The 14,795-nt window shown below is 51.1% G+C and overlaps 1 protein-coding gene and 1 long non-coding RNA gene across 2 annotated transcripts in view; one reads left to right on the top strand and one right to left on the bottom strand.

Annotated features, from left to right (window-relative positions):
- Positions 1-764: 764 nt before the first annotated feature.
- Positions 765-14,795, bottom strand: part of FHDC1 (FH2 domain containing 1) — a 37,683-nt gene continuing 23,652 nt past the window's right edge. The window contains exons 7-12 of the mRNA XM_081543665.1: positions 12,970-13,040; positions 12,757-12,864; positions 10,952-11,022; positions 8,782-8,899; positions 5,161-5,325; positions 765-3,161 (exon numbers count right to left, since the gene is read on the bottom strand). Of these exons, the coding sequence (XP_081399791.1) occupies positions 1,119-3,161; positions 5,161-5,325; positions 8,782-8,899; positions 10,952-11,022; positions 12,757-12,864; positions 12,970-13,040 (2,576 nt within the window). The 3' untranslated portion in view covers positions 765-1,118. The remainder of the gene's footprint in view (positions 3,162-5,160; positions 5,326-8,781; positions 8,900-10,951; positions 11,023-12,756; positions 12,865-12,969; positions 13,041-14,795) is intronic.
- On the top strand, positions 1,879-7,184 carry LOC145526888 (uncharacterized). Its single transcript, XR_014069278.1, has 4 exons — positions 1,879-2,091; positions 3,033-3,167; positions 3,840-5,357; positions 6,286-7,184. It is a non-coding gene; the product is annotated as an uncharacterized LOC145526888 (long non-coding RNA).

Raw genomic sequence — 14,795 nt, 5'->3', positions numbered from 1 at the left:
AATTAGCTAGTTGGGATGGAAACAGTGAAATTGGAACTGAGTAATATGTTTTCCTCTTTTGAATGAAGCCTTACTGTTTTCTTCTTCAAAATTTTCCTGATAATATAAAGTCTTCTTAAAGCAATTTCAATTTTGGTCTGGTTTTAAAAACTTGACCTGGTTTCTCTCAGGATTTAAAACCACTGTACCAAAGGATAGACATCAACATTTAAAAATATCATGGAGAGAGAAAGTGAATCTTTCTCTCCAGGCTCCAGGTCACATTAGCAAAGGAGAAAGTCTGGGTTTATTCCTCCCTAGAGGAACTAGAGTGGACACAAGTCATAGCAGCCTTCACTCAGTTTTACAACAAACACTCAAATGAGGAAACAGAGAATGGGAAAGATGTGCTCAGCTGAACAGTCCCTGATGACCTTCCATCAAAATATGGCACCTCTAAATTCTGGAAGCTCCAGCATTCTCCCAGGGGCCGCCACCCATCTACAGGGGAGGCTTGCCCCACAGCCCCAATACACGGGGAGCACCAAATTTCTGTCCACCAGTTTCACTTTTCGTCCTGTTCACTTCACCAAAGGTAGCAGGTGGAGATGAGCAAGGAAGAGTCTTCAGGAAGACGGTGCCAGCCACAGGACACCCAAAGGCTTTGCCGCAGAAGTCCAGTTGCCAGCAAAGCACAGCATGGGCAGGTGGAGCCCTGAGGCCAGGGAACTAGAAGATAAAAAATACCTTCATCATTTTTCCCCGGGAGGCATTTCACTCTGTGAAAGGAACCAACTAAAACAACGTTTAATTTTTATAATAGTAAAAAATGTCACTGATATTTAAAAACTGGCCCCCAAATCTTGTTACTCGTCACATGAGAACATCAGATGATGCTGTCAGACAACGACCTTGTCTGAGTCGTTCACCGGTCTCTGGAGGACGGGGCTCACCAGGTCCGCCTCCGGGGCCAATCGGGCCAGCGGGGATGTGGATCCAGGAGGCTACATCTTCAGGAGCGCTGGCAGGCGGCCCCAGCGGGGGGCTTTATGTGGAACAGACATTCAGGGTCGGCCTTTCGCACCAGTCAGTCCTCACCATCCGAACCCGAAAGGGCAAGCGGGGAGGGCGCACGCCCCTCACTTACGTAAGGAATGAAGCCCCTTCCCCAGCGCCGCCCGGTTGGCCTCCTTCAGCCGGAGGGAGGCCCTTTCCCCGGCCCCGCGGCCCTTTGGCGGGGTCTCTGCGCCGGCCCTGGGGCCCTCAGCGGACTCGGACCCCTTCCGCAGGGTGCGGGCGCTGCCGGCCCGCCGGAGGGCGCCACTGTCCTTGGGGGCGGCGTCCTCGGGGCCCCCCTTCACTCTCAGCTGCCGCTGAGACATGGTCCGGGTGAGGCCGGGGGCTCTGGCCAGAGCGGGAGAGTCGATCCTCTGGCTTCGAGACGAGGAGGCGACCGTGTTGCGAGCGAAGCTGGGGACCGGGGCCGGGCCCCGGGGCACGCTGGCGGCCGGCGGGGCGCGGGGCGGCTCTCCGGGGCCGTCGGGGCCCTGGGCGCCGGAGCGGCACGCCTTGTCCTCCTCGGGCTTCGGCCGCGGCACGTTGCGCAGGGGCTTGGCGCTGGGCTTCCTGAAGGAGCTCCGGAGCACAGAGGGGGGCTCCCTCCCGGGCCGGGCCGCCAGCGCCGTCGCGGGGCTCGCCGGCGTCGCGTCCGAGGTTCCCCGCATCGAGCTGCGGGGCGCCAGGGCCGGGGGCGGGTCGGCCCCGCTGGGGGCCTCGCGGGGGCCACCCTTGGCTGTCGGGGGCGCGCGGCCAGCGCGCGAGATGGGCACGACCCTGCGCATGCTCTCGTTCTCGCAGCCGGTCAGAGTCCTCACCGGCCGCACGGGACCCACCGGCCCCGCGCTCCGTCGGGCAGCCCCGGCCCGGGACGGCCCCGCCAACGGCGGAGCCTCTCTGGGGGAGCTCCTCTTGAGGGCCGTCGCCTCCCTCCCTCTGGCCGGCCTGTCCCTGGGCGGCGGGCCGCCCTTGCAGCTCTCAGGCTCCCTCTTCCCTGAGACGGAGCCGGAGGCGCGGGTGGAGGCAGCAGCGGAAACCTCCGCAGTCGGGCTGCAGGTGGGGCTGGAGGGGACCTGACTGCCGCCCGTCTCCCAGGCCCCGGGGGACACGGAGCCCTCCCCGTCGCCCGCCTCGCCCGAGGTCCCCTCTAAGGCCCCGGAGTTGGCTCCCTCAGAGCAGTCCAGGGTCAGCGAGCAGTCGGTGGTGTCCGAGATGCAGAACAGAGGCCCAGGATCTTTGCTGTCAGGGTCGCTGCTCCCCGCAGAGAGCGGAGCTGCGCTTCTGGGCTCATAAGGGGCAGCCCCGCCATCCTCGGGGACAGGGCTGGGACCCCCTCTGCCCACGGGCGTCGGGCTGCTGTTGGGGGCGCCCAGGGACTGTGGGCTCGCATCCCCCATGGACACCAGCTCCATTGGGCTGCAGTCATTCCTGGTCAGCCGGGCCGGCTCCTCCGGGCCCTTGGGAGCCTGGAGGTCGAACTGGGCCAGCCCGGTCACCAGCTCATGCTCCCTAATCCCTAGAGCCAACGGTGAGAGTGGGGGCGAGGACCGCACGGGATCCAGGCCCACCGGCGCGCTGTTCCTCTTTCGGAGGGTGCTGACCCCACTGCGCCGAGGGCGGCGCAAAGCGCAGGCGGGATCCTCCGGGTGGGCTGCAGGGAGCCAGCTCGCCCAAGCCGTGGTGGGGTGGGGGGCTTCCTCCTGGCCCTCCAAGGCCCGAGGTCTGTGCGCTAGGCTGGAGTCCTGGTCCCTCGGTTCTCCAGGCTCCCTGCAGGCTCCGTCAGGCGGGACCTGCCAGAGGCAGCTCCGGGATGAGTTGCTGGGCTTGAGTTCCTCGGGGCTGCCCGTGGAGCTCCCTAGGAAGCTCAGCAGCTCCCGGTCGGCCATGGTGTCCAGGGAGAGGCGGGAGCGGCGGGTGGTGGGGGGCCGGTAGGAGGGGCTCATGGGCCTGCCGCAGAGAAAAGGGGGCAGGTCCTCCGCGCCCCTCTTGGTCAGCAGCTCCACGTCGTTCTCACTGCTGCTCCGGCCGAATCCAAACTCCCCGGCCGTCCAGGATCGCCGCTTCTGCTCCAGCTCCTTGAGCCGCTGCCGCTGCCTCAGCTCCTGCACCTGGCGTTCCTGGTTGTCCTGAAGGTGGGGTGGAGAGGCGGGAAGATGCATGAGAGGCGGGGACCCGAGTGCAGTTCCAGAGCTAGCTATCCAAACACCCCACCGAGAGACACTGGCTGGAGGAGAGCCCTGAGTCACGGGCTTCACTCACTGAGGGAGACGGCCTGTGTTTGCCCGTGCACGTGCCAGGAGGGTGGGAGGCCTCTGTTCTCCTCAAGCTGCGTGGGCATGACCAGGACACACTAGGCCTGACCCCAACCATCTGCCTCAGGTGGTCATCAGAACCCGGGGCCCAACTTCCAGTCGAGGCACTGTGCCCTCAGTGTGGGCTGTGACTGCGCCCGTGCCCGTGACCTCAACTCCCAGGAAATGCAACTTGGTTTCCAAGTAGGGCGAGACAGAAGGGACTTCCAGGAGTGCTATTTAGGCACAGAGAGAAAAATACTAAGGGTATTAAAAGGAGTCTGAATCAGTGTTGCATACATACATACACACACTCATGTGTACACATTCTACTCAGGGATATGGATGCATAAATGCAGACTCAGGATATTAAGAGATGCCTGTGTTCTCTGAATGCTCCCTGGTAAACACCAGAAATGCCACAGAGGGTCTGTCCCTTGTGCCCTACACACTTCCCACAATCAGAGAAGAGGATCTGCTTTATCAACCTTTCTGCCTCTCATCCTGCTCTAGGGAGCCAGCCCTCCCCCAACAAAACCGAACAGACAAATGCACACACCACAGTTTCCTGCCTGCACCTTAAATATACTCGTGCCATGTAGACGTGAGGATCCCACAACGCAAATCTGGTATCATTAGTGCTTTTTACTGGAAAATCAACTTCCGCAAACAGTGGACTTTCCCTTCCAAGTGGTGCATTTTCCCTTCCAAGTTTCTGTGAGCCTCTGGCTCCAACCACCGGGGACTCTGGGCCCCTCCTGCAGCTATGGCCTCGGCCTCCCCAGCGTCCCCAGGTCTTCTTTCAAGGCTGCCTGTGGAGGGCACAGGGCCAGCTCCTGGCTCTCAGGACAACTGGGCTGAGAGCATCACACAGGTGGCCTCACAAGCATGGAGAATTCTGACTGGGAGTGAGGGCCTCAGAGCCAATTTGGCCACTACCACCCACCAGCACCTCCCCTGCTGACCTCACTGCTTGGACAGAGGAGAGGAAACGTGGCCACAGGCTCAGCCTCCTTTTCAGTGGACAGAGAAAGGCGGTTTGAGAACTCCAGTCACTCTGAGCTACTCATTTAGGGCTGCAGAGACATTGAGCAGCCCCTCAAAGAAATTCAGCTATGGACAAATGTGCACTTAAAATTGAGGGAAAGAGGTGCACATGAGTATTTGGTTCCTTATCAACACCTGAAATGATGGGCTGTTATTCTGTTTTTAGTTGGTAGATGAAAATTTTACGTGCAAAGTCAAGAAACCCAAAGAGTTTTCTGGGTTCTGCATGAACTCAGAGATTATGACCTGGAGGCTGACGGGCAAGAATGCAGCAGTTATGCTCAGACAGCAGCACGCTCCCTCAGTCTCTGGGCATTCTGAAGCCCGCTCTGGCCAAGGACAGCCTGGTTCCCCAGATGCCGACCCCTGGAAATGCCTACAGAGCCCAAAAGAGGGGCAAGGGGGCCTTCCGATCACCCCACTGCGATAAAGGTCCCCCTGAAGGAGGAAAGTGTCTCCTGGGAAGAGAGACGGATTTCAAAGAGATGCCTTAATATCGTGACTGCCATCCTAAACAAACCTGACTAACAAAACGCTTTTAGAGCATCAGCGTGAGCACTGGAATGAGCAGCAAACGTTAGACTTGCCAACAGGGGAAGGCTCAGGGCTGAGATGGCAGAGCCTCCCTGGAATCCTGAGGGAGGGCCAGGCAGCGCCACCTGGGCCAGACCTTCCCGATGCTGTGAAGCCACTGAGGCACCTTTCCGCCACAGGCAGGGGCCAGGCTGAGAAGAGGAGAACAAAAATCCAGACAACTCAGAAAACACGGAGATGCCACGAGCTGTACCTTCACCGCTTTGTTGAATCTGACGCAGAAGTCTCTGAATATCTGAAGGCACTCATCCAGTTTCACGGTGTCTTTGTCTTCGCAGAAGAAGTCGATGAGGGTGTGGGCCTCGTCCTGGAGCTCTCGTTTCCATCGCTCCAGCTCTGCCAGCTTTTCCAGGGCAAACTGCGGGGGAGGGACAGACGGCAGACGCGGAGGTGAGCACTCGGTGGCTGCCTGGGGCCCGGGGCTCAGTCTCAGATCTCACTGTAGGACCCCCAGAGCCGACAGGGGAGTAAGTCACCCCAAACAGAGCTTCGGGAAGCAAGGTGGACCCCTGTGTGAGGGGAGCCAGAGGAGGCTGAGGAGCTTTAACCAGGAAGCTGTCGCCAACCCAGTGTTCCCCTGTAATGTCACTGGACACATGCCACTGGCATACAGTCAGTGTCATTAAGGAAAACCCTGTCTGCCCCTGTTCTTCCTGCGCTCGTGACTGAGTCACATGCTGGTCATGGGTCCCTTCAGGGTCCCAGAAGTCTCTTGTGTTGACCAGTTGTCTTATTCACAGTTGCGACGGGTTTAAACTTAACCGCAAATGAGCGCTATTAGGCTCACACTGAAGCCTCATGTGCTTTCTTTTTCACTGGGAAACAAGGATTTTATGAAGAAGGCATGCTTGGGGTATATTCCTTTATGAAACCACACTTTAATTGGGTTGGCCAAAAAGTTTGTTCAGGTTTTTCTATTAATTTTTCCCTGAACAAACTTTTTGGCCAAACTGACATTTGAGAAACTTCTTCATGGGTAAGGGGCCAGGCCTGGGTAATGGTGAAGTTGTGGGCTGCCCCCCTGGCTGCTGGGCCCGCTTCTAGAACACAAAAGAGAATCTCAAGAGGAAGCGAAAGGTTAAGAAGACGAGCTCCCTCCTATCCACTCCACGTACCATCCCCTTTCAAAGCCCTTTTCTTACACCAAATGCCTTCGAGAGGTAGTAGGAAACCAAAACTATTTAGGAAACCAAATACCAGAGAAAGTAACCATCTGAGTCAGTAGCCTGAGGCGGTGTGTGCGTTCATGCTGTATTTTTCTTCGTGGAGGGAAGGGTATTAATGGAAGGATAAATCTGTGCCTGTCTTTCTTGCACAGGGGGAAAGATGGATCCTAGCCAAGAACAGCTCAACTGCAGAAAAACAAGACTTTGACAAGAACCTTCATGGGCGTTTACTCTACCTGGGATATCTCATCAGATCCTGTGGGGATGGCAGAGTGCCTGGACGCCTGCAGGCCCCCGGGACTTGGAGAGTGACACATTCTGAACAGAGCCTGAGAAGCCCCCGTGCTTGGAGTCACTGGCCAAGAGTGAGTTTCTGAACTCTTCCCTCATGGGTGGGGCCACAGATGAAAAAGTTCAAAGCAACGCTGGCAAAGTGTGAATGACAGATCGGTAGTTGTGGCAGCGAATTCAACTTTTCAACTCAAACTTGTCTGCTATGGAGTATCAGGTCCACCCCAGTGCACTTGATATTTCTCACCCAAAGGGTCAAAACGTGAAACAGATATGCAAGACTCTTTTCCTGTCATTTTTCTGCTCAAAAACCTTCAGTGGGGCTTCCCTGGTGGCTCAGTAGTAAAGAGTCTGCCTGCCAATGCAGGAGACACGGGTTCGATCCCTGACCCGGGAAGATCCCATATGCTGTGGAGCAACTAAGCCCATCTGCCACAACTATTCGCCTGTGCTCCAGAGCCTGGGGGCCATAAGCACTGGAGCCCGCCTGTCCTAGAGCCCATGCTATGCAACAGAGAAGCCAAGCAGTGAAAAGCCCACACATCGCAACTAGAGAAAAAGCCAGAGCAGCAATGAAGACCCAGCACAATCAAAACAAATAAATAAATAAATTATTTTTTAAAAAACCCTTCAATTGTTCCCCACCTGGCTCAGAGAGCAAAGTTTTCAGACTGGCATTCAGGGCCTTCTGTGGCCTGACCCTAACCTACATTAAAAATTGTATTTCCTCTATTTAAAAAGAAAGTAAACTTGAGAAAAATAAGTAGCTGTATGGAATATTTTACTTACATAGATAAAAATGGGTACCAGGAAGATGAGTTTAGAGTGAAAACAAGGCTGCGTCTCGGCAGCCGGCTGGGTGTGCAACTTTGCATCGTAAGCATTCCTGTGCCGCTATGTAACAGAAGAAATTAACATCTAATATAAGAACTGAGAAACAGGCCTCCAGAATGCTCCTCTCAATGTGTGACAGGGCTTCTCCTCACATTCCTGGATTGCTCCATTTGTCTGAACAGGCTTATTTATCACTGAGTGTTTTCCTAGCTCCTGTTTATGTGATTCTGTGGCGATGCCTACTTAGTTGTCTCAGAGAAGAAAATCTGTGCACTTTTAAGAGAAAATTAAAGGTCAGTGATGTTTGAAAGAAAATACAGAACACGTGTTTAATAATAAAAACAAGCTCCCGACAGAGCCAAACAAAATCAGGCGCTTGCTGATGGGAGCTGCAGCTCACAGCATCTGATGCAGCTTCATTGCAAGGAAACCAGGGGAGGCTGAGGCTAACCTTGGTCTGATCTTCCAGCACATGGTCCCTTTCCCACCTCCCAGGCAGCCCTGCCTCATGTATCCCGGCTTACAAGCCTCAAAGCCCTGACACTGAGGTTTCAGATGTGTTTGGCGAAGGCAGATTGAGTAGCACGCTGTTTCCTAGAGACTGAAACCATGAAAAGGTGCCTTTTTTTTTTTTTTAATAAGGAAGATAAAAGAAATATGTCAGACTATGTGATTAGTGAGTCACGATGAGCTGTCACGAACAGGTCCACTCTGCGGGGTTCTGCTGATATTGTTCGGGGCAGCTCCCACCACACCCTGTGGGGCCAGTGGATCGGGGGTGGTAGGAGGCACTGGCTCCAGCGTGCTCTCTTGCCTCCCTGTAAAACATGCCAAAATGGAGCTTGTTTCTTCCACAAAAACAACTGACGGAACAACAGCCCAAGTGCTCAGGTGTCTTTAACGAGAACCCCATTCTGGCATCCAGAAGTTTAACTGGGAGGCAGGAACTCCGGAACTGAGCTTTAGAACCAAAACCTGAGTCACCAGGCAGCAGCTGCCAAGCGTAAGCATAAGTGACCCCAGTCCACGTGGGATTGGGTGCCACCATGCAGACAGAGCAGAAGTAAACAGAGACCCCACCTCTAACCAAGGGCTCAGGGTCGGACATATTCCGTATCCTCCGCCAAAAAACCAATCCAGCAAAGAAGGCATGCTCAGCTGCTCAGTCGTGTCCAACTCTTTGCGACCCCATGGACTGTAGCCCGCCGGGCTCCTCTGTCCATGGAATTTTCCAGGCAAGAATACTGGAGTGGGTTGCCATGTCCTTCTCCAGGGCATCTTCCTGACCCAGAGATCGAACCCGGGTCTCCTGCATCTCCTGTATTGCAGGCAGATGCCTTACTGCTGAGCCACCAGGGACGCCCCCATAAAGACTGGGCACTGAAATATAAAGTTCCTCTGACTGGCTTAGGGGGGAAACATGAATGGGAACCTGCTGCTTCCACAAACACAGCCCTGCAAACGTAACTGGCCTCACAGGGCCACTGAGGAGGAGATCAGAGGGACCGACCGGAATCACACACCTGAAGGAAATCTTCCATCTGCTGACACAGCTCTCGGTCTCGCTGGATGTTCTCCTTGAGAGACTTCGTCCTGACAAAGAGCGAGCGCAGCTCCACCTCCGTGTTATCCAGGGATAATCTGAATGAAAGAAGGAGAGAGTGGGCAGCTGGCACTGGGGTTGAGGGGGCGGTCACCCCAGGGACATCAAACGAGACCCCGGAAATAGAGCGGAGGGCTGCCGCAATTACCTTTACCACCCTCTACGTTTATAGTTTCCTCCTATGTTTTTCTAAGAGGTGATTCCTTCCTAAAGACACATAGTGCTTCAAAGAGAGTGGGCTGTAATTTTGTTCTTGCTCGAGAGATAACCAAAAGCATGGGACTTGCAAAACTTTTCATAAACTAGGTCTCAACATCTTTATGCCATCAGCATTAGCGTCCAGCAGGCCTCACATACTCATACTTTCCTCTGGCCACAGAAATGCAAATACAAAGGCCCTAACCCATGAAAAGCAAGGTGGCGGCACATGCTGATAACCAGGACGTTAACGGGGACGCAGAGACACTGCGCAGACTGCATGTTGCCTGCCACACGCAACCAGAGTCTGTCCTCTGGGTCTTAGAGAGAAGGGACACACAGCTGAGAGCTCTGCAGAGAAACGGTGGGGTTGCTGGCAAGGCTTTTGTTATAAATGTCACACCGAGATTAATAGAGCACGAATGATGTTCACGTCACCTGGTAAAGTCAACAGGTGAAACCTCAGTCCAAGAGGAATTCAGTTAGCACATTCATAGATCAAGATGCTTTCAAGCTTCCATCGTCAATTCTAATTTTTCCTTACACAGTCGTTTTCCCCCTTCACTGGCACCCACCTATGTGCTATGTGTACTTCACTTTCCAGTTCAAATAAATCCTAGTAAGTTTTTCCTAAGACACTATCTAGCTAGCCTTCCCCATCTAACTCTGACCAGAAATGGAACCGTTATTTCTATGTGTATCTCTTAGAAACATTTCTGTACTAGAAGGAGGAAAAAATATTTCCACGCAAATTTCTTTTCGTAATTCAAAAGTGAAAATAGTTTGCATCTTAGCAGATGCCCATTCTGTGGGAGGAATGTTCTGGTGATCTGTAAATATGAACTATATCACCTGTTCACACTTTGGGAAAGATGTCATCCATGCTTAGATGTGCTCAGTCAGTAACCCTGAGATGCGGCCAGGGGTGGGCGGGGCTTGAAAAGCTCTGGTTGGGGTGTTTATGCATCTGGCTCACAGCTGTCCCAACTGGATAGAGTCCCTCAGATAACAGGCAGATGACATGCGCTGGGTTGATACGTGAGGTGGCTGCTGGTGTCTGCTCATGGGACACGGCTGTGGCTGTGGGTATCTTTCCACAGCTCCATAATCGACAGTGCCACTTGGGAACCTGAGGTCAGCCATGGCTGCAGTGTTTATACCATGGAAATCAGCAGTAGCTACAAATCAGGACCTTTTTCTTTAAAGAGCTGGCTATTGGACATTACCACCATTTAACATTTACATGTGTGGGTATGTATTGTAAATTTAAAAGCACAGGGCTCAGAATGTATACACAGATTATAGCTACATTAAAATACACATCTATATGAGGATCAGAAGCAAAGAAAAGTGATGTAAATAGAGCTTTATGTTTGTTAGATACTTTCTCTGTAAAGTTGAGTGACTAATTTAAAACAAAATCCTTTCACAGCCCTTGACATGGTTCCAACTTCTTTTAATGCAATAGAAAGTAAATGTACCATGTTAGATTCTAAAGGAATCAGTGAGCTAGGGCCCCGAGAGCTTGACTGATGTATACCAACTCCGAGTGCTGTGTTCTTTGAGCCCTATCTTTTGGGTGTGGAGGTATTTGAAGTTCTTAATCCATACACATACATTTTTACACTGATGATATTCATTAGAATAAACTGCAATTGGGGTTTTTTTTAGATTAAAAATAAAGATTAATTTTTCAAAACCCCCCTAATTCCAAAGGTGCACACACACCTCTGTAACCAAATGAAAGGAAGGTCTGAAGTTCAACTAGACAAAACTTTCGAAAGTTCAAACCTGAATCCAGAAGTTGTAAAATATTCATCAGTTTTCATAAGAAGGTAGTTAAGAAAAAAACAACCAACCATGTTTGTCTCACAGTACTCTTCCTTGCTTACCTGGCAGCCTCCTGAACATGAAGCAATTTTTCAGAAAAATTTAGAAGCACAGCATCTTTCTTTTGGGCTTCCTGGAACAAAAACAGAATTTCTCTCACTCTATGGGGACAAAACAGGAATTTTATCCACTATATGGAGAAATTTTTCTCAGGGCTTCTAGGAACCGTAAAATCACTGTCCCCCTTTAAGGCTTGATACAGTCAAAGTAATTCACAGAGACACAAACGCAGTCTGACAGTCTCAGTAAGACTGACCAGAAATCTTCTACTCTCAGGAAACTTTTAACTTCCCAGAGCAACCGATCCTGACATGAAACACAACACATGCGTGTGAAAACTCAGTGGGAGGAAGTGGCAGCTTCGTAGGGCCCATCGCTCCTTAGGGAATCCGATCTGTCCTGCTGAAAACCACCACACCTATGAGGACACCTCCATGTGAGCCAGCCCCCAGCAGCTGTTAGACCAGGCTGCAAGCTGAGCTTAATCAGATGCTGCACAGGCCACAGAGGAGTTGGGATCCTTCACCTGTTCAGAGGGTACAAGGAAGGCAAGTATGAAGGGGGCAATTTGCCCCACAAGGGGCAGGGACCAAGCTACGCAGAGCACCTGGATATGGGGATCTAACAGGGTTGGGGAACACATTTTCTGGTCTTAATGTCCTGAAAATGGACTCTTCAGTTAGTACCAAGTTCAACATGCGCTCTGTCTTCTGAAGAATATAGTAATGATAGGGTGTATTATTTATGGAGAGTTGATTATATTCAGAACACTGAGTTAATAAGCACACTTTGGAATTATCTTCCTCCACCTTCTCAATTACCTAGTTTTGAGGTTATCACTACCCGCCCCTCATCATTAGATGAAGAAATTAAGGAACTTAAGGCTTACATAACTTGTCTGAGGAAGTACAGCTAATAAGGACAAGTCAAAAATCTCCCTTCTGTCCTGTTTAGAAGCTCACACTTAAGCCTGCAACACAGCTTTCCTCCCAGGTTAAGCTATGTCTACATGATTGCTGTCAAAACAACAAGGAGATTCTGCAGGAAAAACAAGCCAGCACAATTCGTTATTTGAGTTAACTTAACAACAAAGAGAGAACTGTCCTTGGTGGATCTTTGACTTTGTAACTGGTTACCTGGGGGTCACATAGACCCAGTCCATGTGTCCAAGTGGTGGACAGGGTTCAGACCCCAAACTCTGTGTGATGGCAAGGCTCCGTCACCCCCAGTTCACCAAGAGAAAGAAGTGACCCAGCCTCTCATTGCTCTGACCCCCTCACTCTTTACACACAGCTGGTCAAACTCCAGTCAACTCAACATTAGAAAGAAATGTTTCAACACCCAGGCCTCTGCTCTCTACCCCACAGCCATTACTCGGATTCTCAACTCTCCCAAACAATGAACACCAGCTTCCTCCAAGAGGCACCCCTATTTTTCTTCTCTCTCCACTCTAACCCATCCCCCATACTGCCTCATTTTCCTAGAAACAAAACATCCCTGGTCATGCCATGACGATGTGTACAAGCCACTGCTGCCTCCCCAGTGCTAATGCGTGAAACCCAAATTCCCCAGCTGTGGGTGTGAATCCTTCATCACCTGGCCTCACCAACTTCTGTGCCCAGCCTGACCCCTCCACTTCCCTCCAGCCCTGTAACTCCAGGTGCAGCTCAACTCAGGAATCTGCACCAGAACCCTCTTGGCATCTACCATGCCCTTTTCTGACTGTGTGATGCCACCTTACACCTCTGAAAAACTTCACTGCCTCCGGCAGGGGTGCATGAACACTCCATAAATCACTTCCACACACCTGTGCAACAAAGTGCAGGAGATTCATCCCAGGTTTGTTTGCTTTGGTGTCTGCCAATTTGAGCAAAGAAGACAGTTTAAATCCTACTGCATTGCCAGCGTACCCACCCTAAAGAAGACAAATCAAAAGAAAAAAATATATATACACACTTTTAGACAGACAAATAAAGTTGGAAACGCAACATTTAAAAAAATTTTTTTGAAGTTTACTTACTGCATTCATGATATTCCCTGCTTGTAGCACCAGGTGTAATATGGAATGTAATTCCTCGCACGACATCAGCTCTGTCAGAAAGAACACACCACGGTACCTTAGAGAAGCCTGCAGCCCAAACACACGTAAGACAGCTACCACACCCAAGGTTAGGTGTGTCTGAAGCAAACTCGGACCCTAAACTGTATAAAAGACTAAGACAAACAAAGCAGCGCCCTGCATGGTACATCTAATGTACCGCCAGCCGCTCGTGATGCCTATCCTGGTGTAAACTGGGAATCAAATATGTATGACACTTAAGTGTCCCATACACTTCAACGATGAAAGTTTTCAAGGAGTGGAAAATACAAAAATCTCAGGAAAAGCACCATACTGTGTTATAGGAATAATCTCCTCAACAGTTATTTCTTTATTTTTTCCTTTATATCCTTTGAGATTGTGTTTATGGACTATGAAAATGAATAATAAGCAGCATTTTGCTTAGCTGATGAGCTGTGAGGAGATACAAAATAAACAGGCTGGATTGATATGTAAATAACTTGCAAAGCTCCAACTCTTAGAGGCAGGTACCCAGAGAATCTTTCCATTTTATTCAAAACTAAACATTTTATTTGGATTGGCTTAAAGGTTTCAAAAGGAACTCAATCGTTGTCATATTGGTAAACCCATACTTTAAACATAAATCTTTTGTATTATCCACCAAGACAAATAAACAATATTAAAATTTGTTAATGTATTTGAAAAGATAGAGATAATTTAATTACTAAAATTACAGTATATATAGGTAATAAAATGTCATCTATGATATTGTTAATATTCTCCATTATGTCTGGTATTACTTTCAAAAAGTTACACTTGGATCACTGCCTGTACTGTGTTATCTAAGAAGGCCAGGTTTTAAAGGGTAACCAGATAAAAGCATTTCCACGGTGTCCACAAATTTGCATTGCTTAATATGAAAACACATTCTTCCATCTCTATTTGAACAGAGGAAACAATTCTTTCAAAGCTGCTGCTTTAGCCTTAGTATAGGAAGAAATTTTAAAAGGCCTCCATATTGAAAGAAGAAAATGCCCTTCATTCTTAGTCTCTTCTCTAAATGAAGAAAATATAATGAGCTGAAGAAAATACGACTTAATGTCAGCACAAGTCAGAGTCACGAAGCAGGGAAAACAAACAGGAATAAGCACTGTCCCACAATAACGAGCAATCCAGAAAGTGACCAGGGGGAGACCAGGCCAGTGATCCCAGGTAACAAACGCAGGACAACACGAGTCCAGGGAACCCAGAGACTCTGCCTCAGAGGTGGGAGGAGGCGGGCGTGGGCCAGCATTCCCACTGGCCCACCTGCGGGAGGGCGCTCCCAGCTCCGTGCGGGAGGCGTGCCACGGGGCAAGCGCAAGTCAGCACATCGTTCACAGGAGCAGAAGGGCTGACTCGCTCCTCTCAGATGTTCGAGTCTGGAGGGGAACTGGGCTGGGGGTGCGGGAGCCACCGCTGGGGAGGGGTCAGGAGGGAAGGAGCCCTGCTTCCCGGAGAGCAGGGTCGCAGGGCCAGAGCCACCAACAGAGGCCAGAGCGTGGGGGGAGACGGGCGGCCGGCCGGGGCCCAGGTGGTGAGCACGCGCCATCATACGCACATATGACATACACAAAGCGTGCACAATATACACAGGATACACACACAGCACACAGAAATCACGCAGCATACACATACTCTACACAGACACCACACACACTAAACACACCATGCACAACATACAGCACACACACAACTACACACACCACACACAAAATATATACCACATACACACACAGAGAGAAAGC

The sequence above is a fragment of the Giraffa tippelskirchi genome, chromosome 11, assembly GCF_054371585.1.
Source record: "Giraffa tippelskirchi isolate mGirTip1 chromosome 11, T2T-mGirTip1v1.2.pri, whole genome shotgun sequence".
Taxonomy (NCBI): domain Eukaryota; kingdom Metazoa; phylum Chordata; class Mammalia; order Artiodactyla; family Giraffidae; genus Giraffa; species Giraffa tippelskirchi.
This window is presented reverse-complemented; position numbering and strand designations above follow the sequence as displayed.